Source organism: Vanellus vanellus (genome assembly GCF_965231255.1).
Source record: "Vanellus vanellus genome assembly, chromosome: 2".
Lineage (NCBI taxonomy): Eukaryota > Metazoa > Chordata > Aves > Charadriiformes > Charadriidae > Vanellus > Vanellus vanellus.
Genome location: NC_138906.1, coordinates 16,109,150 through 16,136,878, shown reverse-complemented (window position 1 = coordinate 16,136,878; position 27,729 = coordinate 16,109,150). Strand labels below are relative to the sequence as shown.

The following is a 27,729-nucleotide window of genomic DNA, read 5'->3' as shown; positions in this document are numbered from 1 at the left end:
CCTGGCCGATTACTCGGCACACCCATTATTTTTAACGAGGATTGTTATTTTCTTTGGAGCCAGGACATCCCTGTTGGCAGCCGCTAACACCTTTCAGCCTAACTGCATCCTGCTAACGTGCAGCTTTAAGTGAGGTCTGCATATGTATAGGCAAGCACAGCCCCTTCCTCAAAGTGCCCGCAACCTCACCATTAAACAGTATTCAAATCCGTGTGCTGCTCACACCCCGATTCATGAAGGTGGTTCTGAGTACAGAGAAGCGCAAGCATAGGCACGGCTCCTTCAGTCTCACGGGTCTTACACAAATGCTGAAATTCATGTATGCCCCAGGTCTCTGCTATAATGAACATTCAAAAAGACTGCAGAGGTCAAACTTCAGGGCAGGCCAGTTCACAAAAATCCCAGAGCGAAGACGTGCGGTGTAGGAGAGTGCTTTCTTAGCATTTCAAACCTTTCTCACTCCCGTATCAGGGCCAGATCAAAACCAGCCAGAGAGACAGAGGGACTGAATATACAGCCCAGTAGTTTGGGCATCTATTGCAATACAATGTAAATGAAGACAGAGGAGAGAGTGCCTGCCGCAGTCCCAGCGCCAGCAGCCCAGCCGTTCGGGCATCGCCCTGCCTGAGAGCGGGCACTGGCACCACCGCGCTCTTGCGAGCGCTGTAATTCCTGGGCGATGGATTATTCCGCAGGCTTTGTCCTCACTAAAAAAGTTTTCCTTTTGACAGATTGTTTTTTTCTTTAAGATGAAAACCTCTCTGTCAAAAAATTCCCAACCAGCTCTTTCACTAAGACAATCAGCAACTCAAATCAAAAGAACTGCGATAACCCCAAACCTTAGGACTGAATTGCCTTAATTATATATTACACTTGATAGAGCAATCAGAGTTGCTTTGATTTGGGTTATGAATAGATAAGATCCGTGTGAAAGATTTTAAAAGTCACTCTGTGCCTCTTTTTTCTCTCTCTTTTTTTTTTTTAATTGACATTACCTTGACATGTTCATGTAAAGTATCATATTCTCTCTCCCCGACATGACTGAACTCTGTGTTGCTCACAGTTTTATCACGGCAATGGCAAATATCCCTCTGTGTTTAGAGAAAGAAATGGAGAAAAAAATCGTCAGCAAAGAAAAGGTAAAACCGGAATTGGACCACTGGCTTTGGTTTAGGCTTCCTCAACAGACTTTTATCTTGAAGCTGAAGTTCCTGCTCTCCTTTTTGTCCTCAATACAAAAATAAAAATCTATTAGAATACAAAATATTTATCTGAGCTTTTCAAATCAAATTTAAATTTTCAGTTATCAAATACATTCCTTTCTTTGAAAACAGCTTCAGTCAGATCCTACGATTTGACTACAAAAGGATATGAGAACACTTCTGTTCAACGGGGAGAATAAGATTAAAGCCCTTTATGAGAGGATGGGAGGCTCAAGGTGACAACGCATCATGATTTTATACCAAACAGAAGCAGCATTAAGAATTATCTCTAGGTCACAGAACTGGCTAATAGTCTGCAAACCATCTCTTTGTAAAACAAACCTGGCTTTAGTTAGCGAAACATCAAAAAACATTAAAAAGGAGATATTGAAGCATCAAGGGAATGTTAACCTGATGGCAGGCACTATCTTGAAAATGTATTTCTGACTCTGAGTTGTGGTATTTACAGGCCAGGTTCTCAAAATGGGTCTCTATTGTTGACTGTGTCCAGTCTGCAGATGGAAGTTCAGCACATAACATCATTCTGGGCTTCACCCTTTCTCTCTCCCTCTCTCCCACCCTCCTCTTGTATGATCTGAGTGCTCATGTTTTCCATGCTCAGGATTTCTGAGACTAAAGACTAATGCTTCTCATTTGGCACCCAGGTCTTACGGACGTGTGGTATGCTCAGTGTGTAAAATTACGTCTATGTAATATTGCTTTTAACCGAGCAAACCAAAAGGCACAGCAAGATCATCAAAGATGAAATTAGAAGACTCCAGGCTGGCCATAACATAAATTTTTATCAGTGCAAGCAGTTAAAGACTAAGGACATTGCCAAAGGATGTGGTGAATTCTCCCTCTCTTACCATCTGAAATATAAACTGGATGCCTTTCTGAAAGGTTTTCTTGATTTCAGCCACAAGTTACTGGGTTTGATGTAGGAAGTATTGAGCGAAATTCTACAGTTGGTGTTAAAAAGGAAGTTAGGTAATACACTTGATTATTATAGCGGTCTCTTCTGACCTCAGAATCTCTCCAGAATCTATCTATACATTCAGGACTAATTTATTAAAAGCCTGGCTGGCTGTTGCAGGCAATGAGGTATTGCAGTACTTCAAGGGTTCTGTGAAAAAGGACTGTTGCCAACATTGCTGACTGCAGTCAGCATTTTCTGAAGATCACAGAAAGTGAAAATACAAAATAAGCATCCTTCTGATTCATGTATATTTCCCCCCAAATGCTTGCTTCCAAGTATTTTTCATTATCCAGCAACTGCACACCTTAAAATTCGAAATAAAATATTAAAAATTAATAGCTTCCACTAGCTTAGGATACTTCTTCTCTGTCACACAAAATAGATGTCTAGGAAATATTACCTCTGCACACTAAGTAGGGATGCATCTCTGGCTGTGAAGACCTTGCCTATAAAAGTCTACTTGCCTAGGAGCACAGCCTAATCTGAAAATACTCAAAGAATCAGCCAATTAGAAAGCGATCAGTATTAAAAATTTAAATTTTCATTCAGTTCAAAGATAAAAAAATGGTAACGAAAGACTCCAGGGCCTGATGCCAAGACACGGTTTGTCAAGTGCTTTTAGACAAATCTAGGTCTTGTGTTAACACAATACAATCAGGCAGTCTGCTGCTTGCTGCTGAGTTCGGTACCACACTCACAGGCTGACTTCTGCAATTTAAAAAATTTGCTAGTAAATAGGAGAAGCAGTATTTCTCACTTTTGGAATCTGTATTACAAAAGGAAGCATTTTTCATCCTCTTTGGGCAAAATGATCGGGTAGAGAACCAACTTGACATCTTTGTGAAAGGAGAGAAAAGCGAAGAAAAAAAAAAAAACAAAAAAGGAATCCCAGAAGTTTTTTCCTGAGTCGTTCCCTCTAAAAATGCAGAAAAGCTTTCGTTAAAATAGGTCAGGACATTAGCTACTACTTGATCCGAAAACTGGAAATCTGGACTGACTGTGGAGGGGCTCTATGCTGCAAACTCCTGAGAAGACCTTGAGGGGACTCGTCATAAAGATTTGCCTGTTTCCTAACCCGAGAGACAAATAGACATTAGAGTCATGTTGGCCTTACCAGGGCACCTGCTCTGGTACCCCCTTTGGTAACACGGTTATCCTGGAGGTGTGAAACCAGCCCTTCTGTTTTTCCTCACCAATCTACAAAAAAGTAGTATTACGTCGGTGTTGTGCTATGCTGCTTTTTTGATTCAGCTAAGAGGGAACAAGGCAGACACACTATATGGAAAAACATTTTAAAATAAGCTCTCCCCCATTCTGTACAAAATCTAGAGTTGGCTCTAAGGGACAGAGTTTAGGTTTAGGCTTTGTAAGAGAAGAACATGCCCCTTTGGTATCTTGTATGATCTTCTCTGAACTTTTGCCCAGCGTTAATCCACTAAGCGCACTGTAATGAATTAGTGGGGGAAAAAAGAGACAAAAAAGTTTTTTCATCGGTGGCTATGTGGGACTGTATTTAAAGAAAAGCAAGCAGTTCTTTCCATATGTTGAATGGCATTCAAGATCCACATGAGCATTCATTTTTACCTTAGACATTCTTCAGGAATGTGCTGGCAAATATCACAGGCAGAAAAATTGCTGGAAAAACTGGTCAGGGATTTCTATTGTTCAATATTCTTTAACTGTTCTTTGCTGTAGCTCTTTTAATTAAAGGCTATTACTTTGGCATCAGGGTGCTCCAATTTTACCAGAAAGCGTGACTCTAAAATATACCATATATATTATAAGAACACAATCTAAAACATATTAGCTCAGTGACTGCATCCTTAAATGCCTACAGGTTACAGTATGTCAGAAAATCTGGGTTAAAAGGGTTCCAGAACCGAAGCCTAGTCAAAGGGAAACAGCAAGAGAGTTTTATTTTACTGCCTGCTCTGACAGGTCACTGGATTTTGATTATGCAGTCAGATATGGCATTCATCCCCTTGATAATGAAAGGTGGGTGGCTGGCTGGAAAGAAAAGGCACGCAAGACGGCTTTTGGTCATTGTCTGCGCTATTTCTAGTAATCCTCCTTGCTGCCTAACTCATGTGTTCAGGAAGGATTTGGGCCCGTGGGGTAAGTGGAATTGAAATCTCTCAAGAGGAAAAAACGATAAGGAAACAATGCGTACTTGCCAGCATTTTCAGGAGAAGATGTTTAACAAAAGCAGCAGCCTGTATTCTGTATTAGATTACGGCATCGCCGGCTGTATTGCTTTCACTGCTGCCTCACAACGCCAACTCAAGACAATAGAAGGACTGTTGCTGCTCTCCCGGCTCCTCGCTGAAACTTTACCAGCTGGATCCAAACACCACCGATCAAATGTCGTAATAATGCAAATCACTCACCATTTAATAAATATACATGGTATTTATAGGGAGATAAACCCTTAACCACATTTCATTTACGGTCTAGTGCGGACTGGGAGAACACACGTGGTTTAAGGAGGAGACAGATCAGCTGCTCTGTAACATACCTTTTTCTTTTTCTTTTTTTTTCAAGATCTGCGGAGCACCAAGGCAGATTTCCAGACGCTCCTTCCCAGCCTGAGTCCTGCATCTCAGTCCTTCTGCAGCAGAAGACATTACTGTGAAATTCACAACATGCCGTCTAATTCAAGAGAAATTTAACAGTTAATTTACATTAACGTTATTGCAGCAGCTTCTCCTGCGGTAAATGGCCGTCTACCGTACGGACAAGGCAGGGTAGTCCCCTGTCCTGCTTCCTCCCACCTTCTGTTTTGGGGAAAGCTGTCCTGGCCTTCACGGACAGTGAATTACCAGTTTTCACAGAATCACAGAATCATCAGAGTTGGAAGGGACCTCTAGAGATCATCTAGTCCAACTCCCCTGCTAAAGCAGGATTCCCCAGAGCACATTGCTCAGGACTGCATCCAGGCGGGTCTTGAAAATCTCCAGGGAAGGGGACTCCAAAGCTTCTTGAGTCAAAGCTTTTTGAGTCAAAGCTTCTGAGGAGCAACTACGGCGGTCATGTTGGCACAGTGTTACGGGGCAGCATTTTATATCCGCCCCCATGCAATTAAGAAAAAACACAGCTTAGTTGGCCAACTCTGGACAGACACAGCTAAGTTGTGCAAGTCTTCAAAAGCGAGAAAGACGTGGGCCAGCTAAGGTACAAATGGTTTCCTCGTATGCAGAAGGAGCAAATGTGCGTCAGGCTCATGCTTACCATGGTCCTGCACCCTCCACCTTCACTCAACACCCTTCCAAAGGGGCTGCACTGGAATCACCGTGTTCCTCTTGTTCTGCCATGCCAGAGGCACTACGTGGGGACGTGCTTCACCACGGCAGTGTGTGGAGCTCTGTTTGCCATCTGTATTTATCTGCCCAAATCTTCTCAATCGGTTTTACAGTTGTTTAGCTCCAATCACTGTAGACTGTGACATTTAATACCAAATACTCTTCCAACATTCCCACATTAATAAACACAAACAGTGAATCCTCTCTCTGTTGTAATGATGATTTCTGGCATCATTTAAAAGTGCATATTATTATGCCAGCATTAAGAATTGGTACAGCTTCATGCAATGCTGGAATATATATCCGAAAACTAATTTACTTGAGTTGTAATGTTAGGATTATCCTTCGGTCTTTCATGACTGATGCTTCATCTGGAGAATGCTTAATGTTTTCTTGTCAATGAGCGTTAACTCAAATGAATTATTCCAATCTGTTTACTTTGTCCCTTTCTAACAAACCCAAATTACAATTAAAAAGAAAAAAGAAATGCAAACAGCATTGAAAACATAGTATGACAACATTGTGTAGATTTTTCTACTCTTAAGTCCACATCAATAAGCAATTTAACAATAGGAGAACTCTCAATGGGAGACCAACAGATGAAATTATTGTAGAGCAGAGCCTTGGATGAATTTTTTTCTTTGCCCATGTAATTGCATGCAGTCATCCTTGTGTGAAATCCCCCATCAGATTACAGGGTTTGTTGTATGTAAATTGAAGACTAAATGCTTGGTAGCACCTTTCAGCTCTGCAATGCTGGAAATGAGTTTTTTAATAGGAAATTAGATTAGTAATATTTTAGTCAACAAAAATGCGGAAAATTTCTGCATAAAGATGAGAAAATTATTCATGCAAACTGACTTTAAAAAACAAGAATGAACAATTGTAAAATTCTGTATACTACTATTCATAAAAATTTCTGTGCATTATTTTTTAAACAAAGAACGGGACATTCAAACACAAATTATTTCTATTCTGCTGGCTGTAGCCTAACTGAGCTTTTGGGTAGCAACAGGTTGCATAATTTAGTCGCTTCTATTTTTAATATGATTTTATACACTTCTCAAAGTAAGGAACAATATGTGCAAAATTACAATGAACTCAGTCCAGATTATAAAATAGACTTTTGGAAACCATCAACCGGGCACTAAAACAAGACATTGCCATTTCCAGTCCCTGTTATGCTGCAGTTGATTAGACTAACCCTCGGTGGGTTTCAGAAGCTAAAGTGAGAAAAGACTTGTTAAAAGTTCCTCTGCAAATGCGAAAGTAGTTCCTCTAGCATAAATTTGCCTTCCTTCATAAAACCCCAGAAAACAACGGATCAGGTATCAGTAAATTATCATTAAATTTATTTATAAACATTTAAAAATGGTTCTTGCAGTTTGAGCAGGACCACAGAGCAGAGCTGGAATGTACCATATGCTGAGAAAACTGAGGAAAATGCGTGTCATGGACAGGAACCAACAGATGACTGGAAGAATGAAACAAAACGTACATCATGATTAGGCACAAAGTTTTAGGCAAAGACATTCCTGTTCCTAAGAGCCTACTGGCTTTTAATAGCCTGGCTACAGCTGAAGTATTACGAAGCTTTGCGCTTGCCCCTAAGGAAGATATAAAACGTGATGGGTACCCAGAAGGGGGTCTCAGACTTCAGCAAGTTCTATGTGGGAATAAGAGTTATATTGGTGGAGCAGTGAAACCTAATGTCTTCTCCAGCTTTCTGAACACGAAGGTGATAACTGTTCTGGGCTCCTGGCAGAAGGCTGCAGCTCCTTCAAATCTCTTAAAATTCCTCTAGATAGTTCTTCAGCTTCAAACTGTGACCATGGGGATGTATTTCCTATTTCCACAAGGAAGAGATTTCTCTCCCTCCCTCTGTAAAAGCTTTAAAGAAGTAATCCCTTAGTTAAAGGAAGAGACCTGAGGAACTCATTTTAACTGCCAAATGTAGCAAGTCCCCAGCTATCACTGGTTGCAGCAATACGGTCTGTACTTATAAATGAGAATATTGTTAGGAGCAGGAATTTATCTAAAATGAGACAATCATGCACCTGTTGCAAAAATTCGTACAAACCAACTTTAAAAAAGCACCTTTCACACTGAAAAACACCCAAATATTGACGAGCTCTTACTGCTGACAACAGTATTCTGTTCTATATAGTATAAAAACTAAACACAGCCCCTAGTCCCAACCACTGACAGTCTAAACACACCCCAGGGAAACCCACAGGGAAAATAATGGAGGGACAGTAAAGTTGTTTTACTCGTTGCGTTGTTAACTGACATCTTACAGGCTACACAACAGAGCGAATCTCTAAGAGGGTCATGAGTTTTGCGCTGAGGTTACTGCCAGCTAGTTTATCTCTTTTGATGGCTTTGGGGCATAAAGGGGGAACAAAAAGGCAACCACTAGTGGCTGTAATGGTGACAATAGTGGAAGGCAAGCGGAAAACCTTTTTGCTCATGTTCTGCTCCTCTCCCTCACTCTTCATTTCTTTCCTTATTTTCCTAAGACAAAGATTATTCCACCAAACAAGCAGACTAAAATCAGAAAACTGAAGCTATTATCACCCGCAGCTGTCATCCCTTCCTCTCTGACAGATGTCACTGCAGTTTTCAGCTCAATGTGTGAATGTAAGCCCATTCCAGACCTTGGTTGCTCTAAGATGTTCAGCTGAAAACAGTATTTCGGGAGCCAATTTGCAAGGGAAGAGGGTCCTGGCATCCTTTGGAAGGGCGCAAGCAGCTTCCTTTTCCATCCGCCTGTCTTTAAACCACAGTCACGTCTGTCTGAGCTCTGAAACCATCAGCCAGTCAGACAGAGAGTGATACTTCTAAGGAATTGTTATTTTTTTTACAGTAGATAGCACGCAGTGGGCATAAATATTTTCAAAACTTTCCTTAATTTTTTTTTCCGTCAAAGCTCCTGGGCTTGATGGTTTTCTTCATCTCATTCAGCCAGTGCTCTGTACAGTCCCTGCAACTGCCTGGGAAGTGTGCGCTGCACACAGAATAGAAATCAAAGCCATATTATTTAGGCTGCTTTTCTGTAATCCCAACTCAAGCTTCCAGTCTCAATTTTTAAAATATGATTAAAGTGTAAATTACAAAAGATAACAGTACTCCCAAGGACAGAAAAATATTAAAATAAGTTTGCAAAGCTAAGAGAGAAATATCAATCACTGGCAAGAAGCAGCCTAGGAGATGAATGAATTGCATGTCATTTAGAGAAACAAATAAATGCAACAGAATTAATAAGCAGATGTAAAAAAGAGTGTGTGATGCTGATACCAAATAGAAGAGCTGTGCAAGAGGGCATGAAACAATAACCATGTGCATCAAATCATCAGCTGGTTTCTGCACAGATGGAAAAAACTCTGAAGAAATGCTACAAGATTTTTTGAAGAGGGTTTCAAGCTGGACATGAATTAAAGGCAAATGAATCCAATCTGTGCCTCTCACTCTCTCGCATGTACGCGCACACACACAAACCCTACTTCAACGAAGTCAGTCCCCCATCCTGGATTTCTGACCCTCGCTTTTCCTCTGCCAAGTTAAGGGATGAACTTTAAATTGTCTCTGGAAGGGCAGGGTGTGGTGGCACCGCAGAAGCATTAAAAATAGATGAGTTTTTTTCTGTGTTTGCATTCCTGACAGATTCCTCACAACTCCTATGAACTAGACTGAGAACTCGGGGAAGAAAGATGTAGAAACAGTCAGGCATAGCAAATAGAATTAGGAAATATTTTGAAAACAGACTTGCAAGCCAGGACACGCAATAGCCAAATTCACTTTAAGTTTCAACAACGCAAGTTCAAAGGTTTGAATTACTCAAGAATATCCTGTGTTTAGCCAACACTGCTAATCTGGCGCATCTCTTCCTTGTCTGGCCAAGGTTTCTTCCCTTCCCTTCTCAACATACCCAGCAAAGATAACTGCAGTGTTACACACACTCATAAACAGATAGAACGTGAGCGAAACATCAGCACAGCTTTGAAAGGCAGGCCATGTATCTCCAGTCATGATGGGTTTAAATTTTGGGTTGTTGTTCTTCCTGCTGTTTGCCAGCAATAAACGGCAATTGTACTTTCCGACCATGTTCAGCTGGGCTCTATGCCATTTTTGGCTAGTTTTGATGGCAAAGTTCTCAAAGACATATATTAAACTATCTGGCCCGTGCAATAACTCACTAGGGCTGCACTCTTGTTTCCAAGGAGGCCCTATAAAAAGAGGGGAAGTAGGTCTTTTTAGAAAGGCAGCAGTCTTCTGCATTAGTAATATTAAACTTTCCCATGGAATTTCAACAGCATTAACAAATTATTTTGATAAAAACCCAGCAGGCTTTGCAGATGGTTTTTTTAGGGTTTCAACAGAGACAAATGTGCAAGCTTTACACCCACTGCTCGATGTTGTAAGCTCTCTTACAGTCTGTCCTCTGACCATTCTTAAATACACTAATGTTACAGAGTTAATCTCATAATGGTAATGCGTCCACAAACAAATTACTGCAGTAATGTAGTTAGCTCAATTAACTTTTGAATCTATTCACTATGCAGAACTAAAGGTCATTTTCGACTAAAATATCTCCCTCCCACTTCCTTATCGCCCTTTGCAACTTATGGGAGTTAATATTAGAAATCCTGTCTACGCTATGTCAGGAAGAAGACAGGATGACGAAGCCAGAAAAAGACCTTATTCTTTACTAACATAACACAGACATGGCCCAAAGAGAACATCTGCCTTCTTTCATGAACACATCTAATTATGGCAAATTGTTAACACCTTGAAGAGGAGTTTCATAGAAGGGTAAACTTTAACATATGCCATCCTCACACGTAAAACATCCCGTACTTCATATTTTTCCAAACACATGCCCTTTTTCCTACAACAGTTTACTAAAGACCTTATTTTGAAAAGGACTTCAACCTGTTTTCCATTCCTGTGGATGCATTTTTTAGTGCTTGCAATTATTTGCCTGTCCAAACAAACCCATAGAAACATCGAACTATGTAATCTGGGAATGCAGTCAGGAGATGAGACAGCAAGGCCTGCAAAACTGCAAATGCAATTATTTCCCCACTCGCAACTGCGAGCCACTACAACTCAGGTCTTTTGCAAAATCGTGCCTGTGGTTTATTTGGGCACCGAAAGCTGCCTGTCCACCTTGCAGCTTCTGCTACCCTTCCCCTTGAGATCCCACCCTAAAGTCACAGTGAATAACTTGACACTGTTATTGCCATGGCAACAGCCTGATGTCATGCATATACAGAATTATGATTGACATTCCTGCAGTATCCAACAAAAGGAGGAATGAGGGGAAGAGGGAGAAAACCAGACACAGCTCCAGTACTAATGGGGGAAACAGAGTATCACTGGCACTGTAAATATTGCTTTATTCATAAATCTGCCTTCTCCCATTTTTCACCATGTCAACATTCCTGTGAAGAGCTCCCATCAGAGCCCAAAACACACACATGGAGCAGAGGGGGCTTCCCCACACGTGCCCGGATTTGGCCAGAGCGCAGCGGGTGCCCTTCTGACAGTGCTCTCGTTGGAGAGAGGACCCCACGCTACAGCACAAAAGATTCTTGCCATGAAGGTTAGTCTTAAGAATGCACCTTTTAAATGTCACAGGTATGGCCTAAAATAACACAAGACATTAAACTGAGTGTTTTTTTCCCTCTGAGGATAGTCTTCAGGTGTTCAGCTGGGCTGTAAATCTTCCTTTCTTTTTTTTTTTTTTTTTTTGCCAATGTTTATAAGCACTCACAGAAAGACACACGCAAACCATTAGGAATAGGATAAAATAACATCTGTTAAATATTTTTTAAACGCAGTGTCTGCAGCAGTTCTCATAAGGGTCTACAGGCAATACCAAGACAAGGATGGAAACAGCCTTTTATTCTAAATTTCATATGTACACTGAAAGCCGTTTTACACAGTTTGGTAAATTCTGCGTAAAAGAGCTATTGTCATCCAATGTCACTGTGCTTACACTAATAACAACTTTTAAACATGGAGTACATTATTAACAACAAAACCGTTAACAAACAGGCATAAAAGACACAGATATGTGTGCTGATATTTCACATATATTCTAGAAACAAGTTGGCGCAAAAATAAAATGTGCCAGTAAAAAAAAATAGGCATTTTTTTTTAAATCACGCAATTCATGATTTTCTTTCTTGCTTTCTCTCTTTCCTTTTTGTACACGATATGCTGAGATCCATTCTCAAGCCTCTTCACATCAGGATTTGCAGGCACTTCAGCAACCCAGCTATATTTTTTTACAATACATGAAGTTCAGACCAACAAACACAAAAACAGCTGCTGCAAAAGAAATTCTCATATCCCATATGCACATTCAAATATTGCTCACTGCTAGAGCAATCTTTTTTGCTTTAGTTATTTTTGGATACTGACATGTTTCCAGGATGATGTGTAACAGTTTGTCTCCACTTATCTCTCATTCATATACTTAAAGGTTTATTTTTAATGTAGCATCACGATGCAACAATACAGTATACGGAAGCACAAGGCAATTGTCCACGAAGCTTCACAAACTGTAAAAAGAAGAAATCGTTTTCTTTTCAGTTTTTTTGATCCAAAGAAAAACTTTGATTTCTTCTGCTTTTGCTTTAAGCTATCTCCAAAATTTGCCCAAAGACAACTGTGTATAAGATGACCGCGGCATGATACCCTCCCTAGTTCTCTTCCTAGACACAATTGTCATATGACCAAATTCATTTTGAAGGAAAGCAAAGCAGAACGCAGTTGTATGTTTGTTCATAATTTCCTGTCTTTAATAAAATAGTAAAATATACTTATCAAGGGCTTGGCTGTGACTGTATAAATAGTCTCTCTCCAGTTATTTCATTTGTCATGGGCTGTGTATTAAGGTTATAAGGCAATTGTAACAGGATTCTCAGGATAACTGAAAGCTTAATATTGTTTTCCTCATGAGTCAGGATAAAGGCTTTTTTAATAAGCTCAGAGTGGGGAGAGAGAGAGAAAAAGAGTGCATATGTGCATAACAGGAGAAGGATAGTTTTTCAGCATAGAGACACTTAAATATTGATCAACAAAGACTGGTAATGACTCCACCATAAAACATCTTAGAACTGTGATGGCGATCCAGAGTAGAGCTAAGCCTTATCCACTCAAGAGCGATGCGTAACCCTCCTCCTGACCCAAGAGAAATAACAAAGGACACGTCAATGCTTCCTCCAACCTCAAATTCATTAATTTTATGCCACAAAGCTGCATGTTGGTGTAATAAGTCACTGCAAAGTAAAACACATTACAACAAATCCTAGTAATAAGCCATTGACCGCTACTGGACTGGGCTAAGGGATCGGGACGCAGGGGCGGCGTTGCTCGCTTCCGCTATGATTGTCAAATGGTGGAACATCCTTCCATGAACTCAACACTTGAGACAGAACGGCAAAGACATAAGGCCCACCAATGCTTTGCCCGTGTTTTTAAAGGCACTGAAACAGACAACGGATATATTCCTTAGTACCATCAGTTTAAAAAGTTTTCAAAATATGTCTTTATACGAAAATGTTCCTTATTGCATGATAAGTTGATCTTCATTTTCTTCACCTCAAGAATAAAATGGTCTTCCCTTTTCTGGTGTTTGCAATCTGTTCAGCCTCGCTACCTGAGATGGTGAAGGCGGTACATCTTGCCTGAAAGGACCTTTCGGAGGGGTATAGTTAGGGTCCTGAATTTTCTTATATGAGTCATAGTTGCTAGGCCCTTCAGAAGAAGTTTTTTTTTTCAGTTGTTGTTCTTTCCGCCTCTGCTCTTGACGGAGCAGTTCTTGTGTTTCTAGCATTACCCTGGCATTGAAGCCATGTCCTCCCATATAGCCATTCCTCGATCCCTGGTAGCTGGAATATCTGGGATTTTCCTTTGCAGTCTGGAACCCTTCTCCAGGCGAATAGCTCTGCTCCCAGGAGTCTTGAGATACAGAACTGGCATTTTTTCTGCTTTGCCTGGAAAGAAAAGTGGAAGAGGCTTTTAAGACAAATGTTCCGATTTCCCTTCTACTGTTATTGTCAACAATCCCTGGAAAGAAGGGTGCTTCTGCAATGCCTTCAGGTTTCCCCCAGCTATAGTATTCTCCAAAAGTCATGTTCTCTTCTGCCGCAAAAAAGGCATCTTGCCTCTTTTGATGGGAGAACATTCCCTATAGAATTGAACTATATTTCTAGGCCTCTCCAGGAGGAATATACCATGAAAATCTATCCAGTGCAACAACCACCATCATGTTCTCAAGAAAAAAGCGCTATGGTTCAGTTGCAGACTAGGAAAGACCATACACATTGCTGTGCTTCCTAAAAAAAAAAAAGAGATAACAGCCAGCACTTGTAAAGTCACTCATGGAAGATGCGAGACTAGACTCACGCTTGATTAAAAATGCAACAGGCAGATCTTTAAAACACTTCCTCTAACACTGCACAAGTCAGAAGATCCAGCTCATTATTCATAGGTAGTTACACAGATCACAGAATCGCAGACTGGTCAGGGTTGGAAGGGACCTCTGGAGATCATCTAGTCCAACCCCCCTGCCAGAGCAGGGTCACCTACAGCAGTTGCACAGGATGGCGTCCAGGCAGGTTTTGATGAGAGTTTCTTCCTCCCATTTCCAGAACTAAGGAATTTCATGATATCAGGAGTGTCTCCCAGTTTGCTATAGCTTTCATAAAAGAAAAGGCAGAGATAACCTTTTTTCTCCATTTTTTTGGCTCCAGGGGGTAGATAAATAAATCAAATACATATAGAAATAACAAATTCTTATCTCTTTGCACAATAAATCATCACATTATTTTGAAGACAGATTATGGTTTTGAAATAGCTTTAATTTACTATCAAGCTGCTAGATGCTTTTATGAATTTAAAATAAGATTGGTGATGATAAAGTATAACAATTTTGTGCTGCAGCAAAAGAGATACCCACTTTGAGATTAAAATTAGTGTAAGAGACTCAAGCAGTAAAACAAAATATATTGCGACATTAGTCAATAAGAAAATCATTTAGTTGTTTATATATCGCTTGGTTTTTCATGTCAACACACATGACTCAATGTGGCCTCATCCAATGAATATGCAGTGGAGAGACAGGAAACCCGGAGAATTTTTCTGCCATTAGTAAAAGTAAAAAGTCACCTAACGTTTTTGCAACCTTCCTTCCACACGTATAATTTGAAAATGACCATATCCACCTTATTTCATAATAGATTTTGAGACCTCCGGATGAAAATTGTTATTCAGGATGAATGTAAATTATTACAGCATAAATTACAACGTAATGTAAATTCTTATGCAAATTTTTATAGCTGTTCTTGGTATTCGCATATCCAACCTTGCCAAAGAAACAATGTTTCTGAGCCATGTTTTATCACTCCCTGGAACAAAAGCAAATTGAACGAACCTCTGTAGGCTACGAAACTGTCAGGTTTCTGATCTAGAGCAAGATAAATTTTAAGTACTAGAAAATCAACTTGGAGTTAAACATTGCTTTTACAATTTCACATGGGACAAGAGGATGACTAGTTGAACTGATTTAATTTACTGACTGTTTTCTGGTACTTGTTCAAAATTAGTTGGCCCACTTTCCCTGTCTTTCTGGGAAGATCCTTTAAAATTGACTCAAGAGTTTATTTGCCTTCAGTACTAATGATTTGAATGTACAAAGGGAAAAAAAGGAGGTTCCTAGAGACTATACAAGATGGGAAGCTACAAAGCTCAAGAATGAAGCCAGTGCACAAACTTTAACCATTGCAAAGCCACAGTTGCAACATTAAGCTTGGCAAAAAAACTTTCAGAGTAACAGTAAGATTTCTTGAAAGACCAGTCACAGAGTTACCAACAGTTTGTAAAGCTGGAGAACTGATGTCCCAGCTTGTTAGGAGTATAGTGGTATTCACAGCACTCAACTTTAGCCCAAGGTCCTGAAATTCTGTCTGCTCTCAGCACAGCTCAAATACCCAGACTGCTCAAACAAGGTCATTAAATTATCATGAATTACTCAGTAACGTGCATGGCTAGCTTGCTAGTCGCTTCTCATGTTGAAAACCACATTGAGTGATGTTCTCAGTCACTCTATTGAAAACAAGCATTTCTATGACCCAAAGCATTATTTTCCAAATTTCTTGTAGATTAATTTTCTTCTTACATCTATCAATTTCTGCCACTGGAACTGCATTGCAACCGACTTCCAACTTTTAAGTGCCACCAGTGATTGAGCAGAACAGGAGAAGCGAGTTTTAAGAATCATAGTTTTAAAACTAAACACCCCAACTTAAAAGTGACACTAACATCTGTGCCCTTCCACTCAATCTCCGCATTGCTGAGGCTAGCAAAACTGAAAGAGAATTTCTCAGGAAAAACAATATGGCATTAACAGGTGTGGTCACTTCAGAAGGAAGGTAGAGAGAAGAAGCAAAAGGAATATAAAGGGTTCCAAAATGACAAACTAGCAATCTAAGAAAACACAGTAACTTCACATTTTCCTTCCCCACCTTCCAAACTTAACAGAAAAATTCTACACTGAAAGGTGTTACAGCATGTGAAAATCTGAGAGATCTGTTTTACTTTCGAAGACGTGGGTAGGATAAGAGTTTATAGATAACTTTGATTATGAAGCTTCTATTTATTTCCCAAAAAAGCTGTGATACACTTCGTAAAACACATGTTGTCATAATTTTTTTTTTTCCACACCATTTCCACACAGGACACAAAAAATAATACAACCTTCTTGGAAGGGAATTTGACACCAGCCTCCGGTGTAAAGGATTCTCCATTCAACCATTGCCACTGATATTTGAAAATGCAAAGACTATTTGCATAATGCTTAGCTATGATGATAGTTAATTTACAATACAAATTGGGTAAACGTAATAATTCTTAAAGCTAAATATCAAGTAAAAGACATTTTTCCTCAACAGCTCATTTAAAAAAATCTAAGATTTTTTAAAAAAACAGGTTTGTTTAGACAAAAAGTATATTAATTTTCAGCATTCCATTGCTAATGACTCAGTAACTTAGAAGAAATGTATACGCTGGAAACTAGAAATTGGTTTTTTGGATAGAGTTTCTCAGTTCCATATTCTTTCGTTTGAGGTCTTGAGATACTTTTTTTCTTTTAATTTTTCCTCTGTATTAGCATCACGAAGAGAGAATTTCTACCCAGTAAGGAATTAGGCAACAGAAAAAAAAATCATCTGACATGTCAAAAGGGGACAACCCATGTCATGCTCAGAAGACTTTTGTAATTGCAGAAAATTAAACTGGATGGTGTCCCACAAAAAATAGCTTAGTTTTAATGTCTCAATTCTGTCATCAAATCCCACTGAAATCAGCTCTGAAGAAATTCTCCTAAAATAAACAGCTACCACATGCTCTCACTTAAGAAATTTTATGCCTCTTCCTCACTGAATACATTCCACCTTATATCAATGCTAAACAAAAGTGTCTGCACTAAGTACATTTTCCTTCCACAAACGAAATTAGCTCGAGGCTCACATGCGCTGAATAGCTTCGGACAGTTTCCATACCTGGGTAATGAGCTGTACTGCCGCTGAGCTTGTTGGAAACTCTCTCTTTCTTCTTGCCGTTGCCGCTGCATTTGAACCTCTACTGATACTGAGTGTCTGCCACTCTGTGAGTACGTCTTGGTGCTTGGCTACAAAACGAAAACGAAAATGTCTTAAACAAAGCAGAAAAATACCCACAAAAGAGCTATCATTTAAATTACTATTGTACACATAAACTTGTATTTGTTTCAATGTGCGGTTCAGGTAGCTCTTCCATAATAATTGCGTTAAATTCTGACCCGTAACAGTGGCCAGTGCTACAGATTCTGTTTCTGAGCTACCGTTTCTGAGGTGTATCAGGAAAATATTGGTCCAGAATGGGATACGCTTTTGTAGTAACACTGAAATTTAAATTAAGTCAGTGGGACAGATCTTTGACCAGTGTAAGTTAGCCTAGCCACCGTAACGGCTAAGTTTTATACCTCACTGAGGATCAGAGGGAGGAGGGAACACAGCAGATCTTTCGACCCTCACCAGTATGCTCAAGCGACGCTCTCCCTTATTGGAACCATCCTATTTTGCTGCTGGTCCAGACACACACTGCTTGCTTTTCTGAGAGACAGGGAAACATTTGCTGGTTTGATACGATCAAGTAGATAAACTTAGCAAGTCCATTGTGGACAATGGGGAATCCTGTATCTCTGAGAAGGATTTTAGATAACATCTTAATGAGCTGATGATTTGAAACTTTGAGGCCGATACTAAGAGCGAGTGAAAATGGATGGCCTTTCTGGGAATACAGAGCATTACTGGTCAAGATCTTTGGGGTATGAAAAAGTTTATTTTTGTAGAGATATCACTTTTCATTTTACATTACTACTTTCTTCAGATTTTGCAATTTCAAGTTGCAAAATAGGGTGCCACAGAAGTCAAAGAATGTTATGGGCTTTTCTCGTTGTTTTAATAATAGGGTTTCACCTACCAAAGAAACAGAACATTATTTTATCTCTTAAAATTACCAGTTCTATTCAAAACACGCCAGTCTAATCACGAGGAGGTTAGGGAGCCTCTTGGCTGAGCCTGGGACTGAAACAGCTTGTCTCAGACCTGCTTTTGTTAAAACACTTTCTGCCATTTTATCTGTGCCTTCCCTCAAATCCAACATCATCTCTTTTGTTTTTCACCATTATAATTTCTGCGGCAGAAAGATACCATAATGGCTGACAAATATCTGAAAGATAAAAGGCTTTTCAGAGCTTCTTACATTGAAGACAAGTTTTAGAACTAGGAAGTTGTCATTTGTGACATAAACTTCTCCTTTGTCTTACTATGTAGTCAAGTACCGGCAGGTAGCCAGAAAGACAACAAATTTGAAACAGGTGTAAAACTTTTAGAAACTTCATTTTCAATAACAATACACTTCAGACAGAGCATCAGTCTCGGCTCAGAATTTAACAGATAGATAGATACAACTTGGTGAACAGCTGCCTTTCCCCTTACGAGAATATTATTGTGCAAAAGAATCAGGACGCAAAAGCACAGACTATAAGTAATGGAGACCTTGTTTAAGAGAAGCCTTAATGCAACATTGATGTGTACTTCAGAATAAATTTACTCTGTAAAAACCTCAGTAAAACAGTATTTCTAATGAAAAATGCTTTAGGAATGCTATGATGAAGCAACAAGTTGAGAAAACAGAATCATGTGTCAGCCTTGTGGGAAATTTTCTTAGAGATGAATAAGCTGTACATATGTATGTCCAAACCAACAACCCCCATGGAGATTTCCTACTATATTAAATAAGGGCAACACATACAGAGCAGCGTTTCAGTTATTGCATATGTCAACATTTCTAACTTTCTTGACTTTATTGAGAGTCTTCTGACATTTGGTATTTTATTGAAGGGCTCAGCTTATGGAAGGGAGTGATTACCTGAAAATCACAAGATTTATTTGTGAATTCTCTCCAGTGTGGTTATAAGCAGCTTACGGAGAACCAGGGGGAAACTTAGAGGTTCCCATCTCAACTTCTCCACAAGGAATAAAAACATTTAAACTAAGATTTTACAGCCGATCTCCTCGTTTCATGGGTTCCACTTTAACAATGTTGGAAAGCTTGCACAGAGTTGGAAAGCTACAGTTATGTCATATGTGAGAAAGTAGTTATCACAGATAAGACATGAAATCAGAACTGGTTCTCTTTATTTGAAAACAGTTTCACTTTTTTCGGTTCACTGTAAATACAACAGATGAAAGCATTTTACAGCACAGGGAGGGGCTAAATTATCAAGCAGGTGGAGCTAGAACTGAGCTGCTGCTCAATTTCGGTTTATGCAAGACACTAAAACACCTCAACTGGAAAGCATGAATGCAAGCAGACGTACACACATATGCAGAGAGCGGGAGGCACCACAAAAGCCTTTCCTAAACAGACAAAGGTTTTGAAATACTATGAACGGACTAAGATCAAAACGAAGCTTCAGAGATTTTTGTTTTAAATAATACACACAGGAGCCAACGGTTAAATAGAGGCAGGGGCTATGGCGCCTCTGTAGCACACGCCCAGAGGGACTGGATCTGAGGAGTCAGGTCTGGACCCTCAGCACTTCACAAAGAATTTCATCTAACGGACAGCATTTATAAACCGATGGGTCTAAAGGCAAACATCTAAAATCCATTATCTGATTTTCTGAAGGTATGAGTACCTGCATGCCCTGTTAAACTAAGTGGATTTGCAATTCTTAACTAATCTCAAAAAGATATTTATTTAGAGTCCTGTCTGCATGTTGTTCACATCTACAATAAGCTGTTCATATAATCGAATCTGCTATCTGATTTCAAGCATCCAAATATATGGCAATGAGACGTTAAAATACTCCTTCTGTATGTAATCACATACTCCATAACATAACATATACACACAGACAGGTACATTCAAACAGCTTATTAATGAAAAGGCCTTTCTTTCAAACCTTGTCATTAAAAACCTCAGTGATATCATAGCGAATGCCCTCGCTAAAGGGTTATGATGGTATAAAGACTTAACATATTCCTTTTTGGATCCTTAACTTGTTCAGAAAAATGCAAATCTCCATACAATGATTTGTCTTTTCAACCTGCTTGTTTCTAAACCAAAAGTATTTCTATCCTAAGTAACCTTAGTCTTCAAAAGCTAATTGGCAATTTTGTCTCAATCCCCCAAGTATACTTTTATAAATTTATATTTATATAAAATATATACACAAACACACATCTATACACATGTATAACCCATTGATGTCAGCACGAAATAGAGGCAATTAAAAAAAAAGTTGAATTATTTTCACATCTTTCAACAGCAAAAAAAAACCCTTGTATGAGGAATACACATAACTAATTTTAACGCTGATATCAATACAAGCCTAAGTACAATTATAACAGCCTGAAATCATCCAAGAAACCTGGCAACAGCTCGGTCTTCACAGTACAGATTGAGAAGAACTCTGGCCTTGTTTGCAATGAGATGTATGACAAGCACTGACCTTTTAAATCAGGATGCGGTCAAGGCCACAATAACAACCGAGGCTGCATTATACAAATAAATGTATGTTCGTGTCTTCCACAATACATTTAAGTGGCAATGATAGTTATTGCATTCAGCATTGTTAAACAATATTCAGCACGTAAAATTGTGCTTTAAGATACATGAAATTACGCGGCTCTCTTCTCAAAGAGACATTAATTTAAAACCGGGGCTGCAAAGCTAAAGGTTTCTACGGAGTTCTCACTTTATTCAAACAACACCTTTTCATTTTACACAAAACGTACCTATGGCTCATCTTGCACTGACCGCTATCAGCAGTAAAGGGCAGCATGTTTTAAGGGTAAAGGTCCCTTTTCCCTTTCCCGGCTACACCAGTGGTTGCCCCCCCAGTTTCCTTCCCTGCAGAGTGGCATTCCTGTCCACAGGGGGCAGCTCAGCGTGGTGGCAGCGTGGGGATCCTCCAGGACAAGCACGGATCAAAACTGCCACAGAAGTAGAGAGAGGAGATCGTGTGGGGGTCCAGGGCACTGGGTTTTCAGGGGGATCCAACCAGTTCAGGTGACAGGTGATGCACCAGTTGAGGGGGGACACCTATCTCACAGCCTACTGCCAAAGGGGAGAAGCTGGCAGAAATACCTACTCGAACTCATAGTTCGAGTGCTGATAAAGAAGTGGTGACTAGGGAGATTACTGAAGGAACAAGTCCCTCAGTATTTTCCCAGTTATTAAAAAAGACCATTATTTAATATTAAAATAAATGTGTTATTTTTTTTCCAGAAAAAGCTCTGTGTTTAACCAAGAAGTCTGAAATTCATCCGGGGAAGTTGGTATACACAAGACCCCCCAAAAAGTCCATGCTTCTTATAGTTCAGCACTAATTAGGGACAGATAAGATTAAACGACCTTGTCTGCTTTTTGTGCAAATGTACTTGGCACAGATGACAGACAATCCAGTAACTGTATATCAAAATTCAGAATGATAAAAACCATTCAATGGTTCTGGGAGATGTCCTTGAAAACTATTTTTACTTCCATCTTTTTGTTTATGTTGCTATGGTGAACAGAACATATAGTAACTTTCTTTTAAAAATTCCCAATAGGTGTATGTATTAATTCAGACACCATATAATGAGAAAGTCCCCTTACTTTGTGTATCTTTCTATGGTGCATGTGTAGGTGTGGTACAGGACGAAGATTTCCATTCAGTGTACAGCAGCAGCACGAAGAAAATCTTCAGTATGGCAGAAACAAAACACTTAGAGAGCCCTGAAACGTTGCCTGGGGTATTTGCACCCACTGCATACCTGTGAGCTATAAATATATTCGTTTACAAACCAAAAAAAATTTCATTTCTTTTTAAAATCTTCTATTTTCATTTTCTGTTTCACATAAATTAGTAGACTGAATCCAGTGTTTCAAATACAAAAGTTTATAAAGTCGGAGTCTAAATCTTGGTAAGAAGCTGTTGATATTTAATGAAATACTTCCCAGGTTTGGCACACAATGGATATTAATTAAAAAACTGAAGAGAAACAACCTGTGGAGAGGCTGCCCTGCATAACTTTGGTTTCCTCTCAGAAACAGATTGGGGTAGGACAAACAGCAATTCAGCTCCGAAGAGATTCTTTGTCTACTGCAATGCTCCGTGAGATATTGCCTAATACCTTGAATAAAGTATCCTGAAAGAGACTCTTGAGAAGGATTCATAACAAATGATTTAATATACTACTTTTCTTTCTCATTAATGTGTTGAGTAATTCTACATAATTTACTACCTGATATAAACTTTAACGTGTTTGTTTTGAATATAGCTTGTTATTCATTTTTCTGGGTAAAATAAGTTAGAGTGGAAGTTACACCAACAAAAATCAGGCTTTTGTTTTTGTAAAAGAATTTTAGATTACTTAGAATTCATTATGTCTTTGAATAAGTCAAGGACCTGAATACGGGGATAAAATACAAGTACCATAAACAGATAAAAACGTCGGGTTTTTTTCCTTTAAATCTCAGAGACAAGATCTACACATCAACACACAGCCGAAAAACCAAACATAGTCTCTAAATTTTCTGAGCATCTATCTATCAAGCCATGCCTAAGTATTTTATTAGGACGTTTGGAGTCTTTCCTCTACGAAAATCATGCAACTATTTACCTTTCACAAATTTGTGCACGTAATTAAAGCTATACTCAGATGAGTCAGGTAGTATATTTATTTTGACCCAGATAGCTGTTATCTTTGGGAAAAAAAAAATCTTTTTATTTGACTCCTAAATATTTAAAGTAGAGTTTGTTCAGCTGCTCTCTTGATGCCAATTTTCTCCCACCATCCCAATAGATCTGGGATGACTGGAGAAGAACGTATTTCTGAATGAAATTTGCCACTTTTCATTTTTAGCACTGATTTTTTTTATTGAAGATGAAGAAATAAAGCACAACTTTTGTCTCTCCTGCATCTTTGTGGGTTTTTTTGATCATCGCTGTGCTTCTACAAGCAGTTGTAGTGTTTTCAGTGGATTTATTATGCTCTCTTTCTTAATCGGATCGTTCACTCCCATGACATTTAGGGCTATAATGCTGTGGTTTTGTTAGTGAAGGTGGGGATCTGGTAATTAAGGGGCGGCTAGGCAAAAATACAAGATATGGAACAAATTGCAACCAAAATCCCCTCAACCCAGGACTGGTGCAAGCAAGGATAAACCTGAGCAGACCCAACACCACCCAGAAATGAACTAAAACTAGAGACTCAACTTTGGTACCGAACATAAAAATCAGCCCCAAAAGAATCCGGAAAAATGCCATAGCAACAGCAAGGGCCTTAAATATTAGCACACATACCGTGATTCCATGCAATTCTACATGCCCAAATACACATGTCTGCAGACTCTGACTGGAATTAACACCGGCAGGATTAAAATGGATTACTCGTACTTTATGTTCTTTTCCTCTCTCTTTTTGTTTTTTATTATTTTTTTCCCCGTGTAAGATCAGGCATCCAGTATCGCCCTTGAAACCCTCTTATATCTTGTTTTTTGAAACACAAGAAATAAAAAAGCCACGTAAAGAGAAAAAAAAATTACGAAGCCTGAGAAAGCTATCTTAAAATAAACAAATGGGAAAACCTTTTCCGTGAAGCTTTGACTCAATTGCAGAACTAGTGGGTCTTAGAGACGGTGCGACAGTTAGTTATTAAACCTTAACAGTGTGTCATTCAAATGGCCTTGAGCAGAAATGTTACACTGCTTAATAGACGGTGTCGTCTCATTCCAGCGCTATCACTTTTTGTGTCTGTTAGGCTGCCTGATGCTGTGTGAACACTTGTAGGCGGTCAAGTATTTTGTTTACTGGCAGGGCAAACACAGCCGGGCAAAAAGTCCAGCTCTGTCGCATTGCTCATCTGCGGAGAAACAACCTTCACCTGATGGGAACAGCCAGAAGGGGACGGGGTCAGGCGCTGGTCTCTCTGCCACGGGTATCGCTCCGAGCCAGCATGATGTAGCGCTCCACGGCATGGAGCTCTGCCTCCAGCCCACGGAGAAGCCTGAAGGTATTTGTCACAGGTAACCGGACTTCTGTGTCACAGGCCATTAATGGTCCAGGATGGATTGGAGTTGGTGACGTTCCCAGGATCGTTTTGATAATATATTAGAGGGTTTCTGAGCTATTGAGCTCCTCCGAATATCCTCAGAGCTGCCAGATTTCCGTCAGTATCCATTACTTACACTGCAAACTTTGTGTTCATTTACACTTTCTTAAAGTAACCAAGAGTCCCACATCACATCAGCACTTTGTTCCCTATCCTCAGCTCTCCCATCATCTTGTTAATGAGAAATGCAAACTACTTATCACCTCATAGCACACACTTCTCCGTGGATGTTTTTTTTTCCCTTCTCTTTCTATCCAAACCAGGTCGGAGTTGGCTGCTGTCATGCAGCTTAGAGGCATCTCCGGCTGTAAAAGCCTTTTGTTTATGTGGGCTGCGCAACCAGTCTCCCTCAGGTGAAAACACACTTTTCAACAACAGTCCGCATACAGGTGCACTTTTCACTGCTGTGGTTTGTAACCCGCAGCTTACAGATGGCAAAGGCTGAAAAGAAGTTGATGGATGTAGCTAAGTATTTTCCTGCATAAGTATTATAAACCACTTTTGCATTTTTTTTTTGTGTCACTGGTATTTAATAATACATCTGGATCTGTTTTGAGAAGGTGTCTTAACAAAGTCCATAATTTTAAACTAATATGTTAAAGTAATACACACTCCTTAAGAGAGAGGTCATGGTTCCTTAGCACCGAAATGACTGTGAACTGCTGAAACAGATGAGATCATTGCTTTATCCTTTCCAAGCGTTGTGATCTTGAAAGGCTGGAGTACGTGATGGAAAAAAAAATAATTCAAAAATACCCTGGGCCAATTATTTTTGAAGTACATATGTAAAATAAAACACTTGGTTTCCTACATATTTAACAACAGAGCGGCTCCTACAAAAGCAACAATAAGCTTCAGAATTAATATTAATAGATTAAGCTGAATTAGTCACTTTGAGCTCATTTGCATGATCTGTAGAAGGGGAGTAAACAGAGAGATCCCATTTGTTTGAATAAGAGAAAAAGGAAAGGTCAATGTTCTGACCCACAATTTAGGAAATTATTCCATTCCTAAGGTAATCAGCCTGTCATCCAAATAATTCCCTCCTTGCTCGTTACAAGAAACTATAATAAAAGCCAAGTTGCCTGTCTAAAGTTGCTATGGCATTTAGATATACAACAATTTGGCCCATGACCTTCAGTAGTTATGTTCCCAAGTCTTCAAGAGTGCAAGATTTTCTCATACACATTTTTCCCAAGAATGCTGCTCAAATCTCTCATTTGGAGACAAAACAGCAGTTGATATACATAATGGAAAGTACCTCCTAGACCCAGCCCCCTTTTGCCCCAAAACTGCTACACTATAACTGTGATGAGCTATCACATTATCTTCACCACATCAAATCGAAAACATCTGGTCATAAAAAAAAAAAAAAGTTTATTTTATTTATTCAATTTCAGAGAAGGTTAGAGGTTTTCTAACATGGGAAAAGAGAAGCCTATGTCCTGACACAGCATGTTAAGCAGTGTTAGGTCATTTAGGGATACATTTACTTTTGTTCCTCTCCATGCTGCATGTCAAAAATACCACAGGTTCATATTGGTGAGTTTAAGACAGAGAAGGACACATAGACCCACTAAAAGTCAAAAAATCTATAGCCACCACAATAGGCAATCAAAGAGAACATAGGTTGGAAGAGATGATCTGTAAGGTCCCTTCCAACCTAAAGCATTCTATGATTCTATGATTCTATATGCTTATGATGTTACCTAGGCTGTTCTCAGTGATGTCATACACACACATGCAGAGCTTCGTCTACTTGCACCTCGGTCTTGTGGGCATCGTAATGCTAAATAATAATAACCCATCACCTACACCCGCTTCGGAGAAGCTGTGAGAGATTCTACTGCTGTCATCATACAGTGCCCGCTTTTTGGGGAACGCAAGCAACTTGTTCGTGTGTCTTTATTGTGAAATTTTAAACAAAAATACAATAAAATATTTGTCCCATACTTAGAGGATCCCAATTTAGGATACGTAATTGATTAAAAAGCAACACTGATCATTCAATTATGTTAAACAAGATAAGCACGCGGATTTACATAATTGTATCACATCACTAGATCAGATTCAACAGGATTTAAATGATCAATTAGGACATATATCTCAAAACAGAACTGTCTCCGCTAATATAAGTGGCAAAGGGGTACTACTGTGAAGCATGTTATTATGCACATCTCTCTTTTTTTACTGTGAAAATACCTCGCTCTTCCTCTTAAGGCAAAGGACTAATCACAGCGATACTGCTTCAGAGAAAATACCATTTACAGGGTTACATGTTCTCTCTAAATTATTTATCGTTAGTATGTGTTTTATTCTGATTTTCCTAGAAAATTTCAGAATAATTGATATCGCCTTTGAGGCAAAAATTGCACGTGATAACTCACAGAGACGAGGATCCAAACACAGAGCAAATAGTGCTATATGCAGATGGCTGAAGAAGTTTAAAAATGAAATAAACACCAATGAACCAAAAATGGAGATAACTTCCAGGGCGGAGGTCTGGAGGCAGAGGAGCCTGCGTCCGTATGGCTTTGCTCTGGACCAGCCCAGGGACAGCGGGAGCCAGGGAACCTTTCCAGGTTTCACAGAATCCGTACACTTACCCACGGCTGCTCAAAACTGTAAGTACGTCTCCTGTCTTCCACGTCCTCATCTTGCTTTGCTTGCTGAAACTCTTGTCTCAGGCGCTGTATCCGGTCATGATTGTTAGGGGTTGATCTGTTGCTGAAAGAGGGAGGATGGGAGTGATCAATATACTTGGGAACTGCCATCTGTGCCTGAAATTTCTCAGGACGAGACTGCTACTACAGTGCAGGAGTACAGACTTAAAAATAATTTCCAAGCATTTAGTGCAAAGATCTTTAGTTTTTTAAAGACGATTTATGCCATTTGAATTGTAAAGAAACTTCAGATGGTGTAAGGATGAGATAAATGAAGCTATCCCCCAAAATCATCGAAAGTTGCTGGAATCTTTTCAGTCCGTGTTACTTCCAGAAATGAAGAGGAATGGACGTGTTAGTGTCAGACTTAACATAAAGGGAAATTAAGAGAAAAGTTGTAATCATCTCTGCTACTGAATAAACATGAAAGATACTTTTCCCCAATCAATGAACTGTAGTACTGTCAGATCTTTATTCGCATCAAACTCATTACAATGTCTGAAGGCCCTACCTATATAAAATTTGATTATTTTCCCCAATCAATAAGAGCCTGTCATCCCTTAGTTCTGTTTTTAACAAGTCTTTTAAACTGCTCAGTCTGAAAGCATTAAAAGGCTTGGGGGCCAGTGAAAAGCAATCCATTTGACGGTGTCGCGCGCAGGAACGCACCCCGGCAGCAGAGCGGCGCCGGCTGATGCCCTGCGGGCAGCAGTGGGCCGGGGGGGGCTCAGCCCCGGGGGTACCGCTATGTACCAGCACACCCAGAACCTCCAAGTCTTCAAAACCATCAATTATTTCCGCAACGCCTACCGCAGGTAAGCCGCTTTCCATAGCGCATAGCTTTAAGTGAAACTGCAGTGAAATATGCAC

General features: G+C 39.6%; 1 protein-coding gene across 3 annotated transcripts in view; it reads right to left on the bottom strand.

Moving 5' to 3' along the window:
- Window positions 1–11,376: 11,376 nt before the first annotated feature.
- The window catches only part of PARD3 (par-3 family cell polarity regulator), a 461,313-nt gene continuing 444,960 nt past the window's right edge, over window positions 11,377–27,729 (bottom strand). For all 3 annotated transcript variants that reach the window (XM_082480102.1, XM_082480103.1, XM_082480104.1), the window contains 3 exons: window positions 26,803–26,923; window positions 17,051–17,178; window positions 11,377–13,486 (listed from right to left, as the gene is read on the bottom strand). In XM_082480102.1, coding sequence (XP_082336228.1) covers window positions 13,093–13,486; window positions 17,051–17,178; window positions 26,803–26,923 — 643 coding nt within the window. In that variant the 3' untranslated portion in view covers window positions 11,377–13,092. The remainder of the gene's footprint in view (window positions 13,487–17,050; window positions 17,179–26,802; window positions 26,924–27,729) is intronic.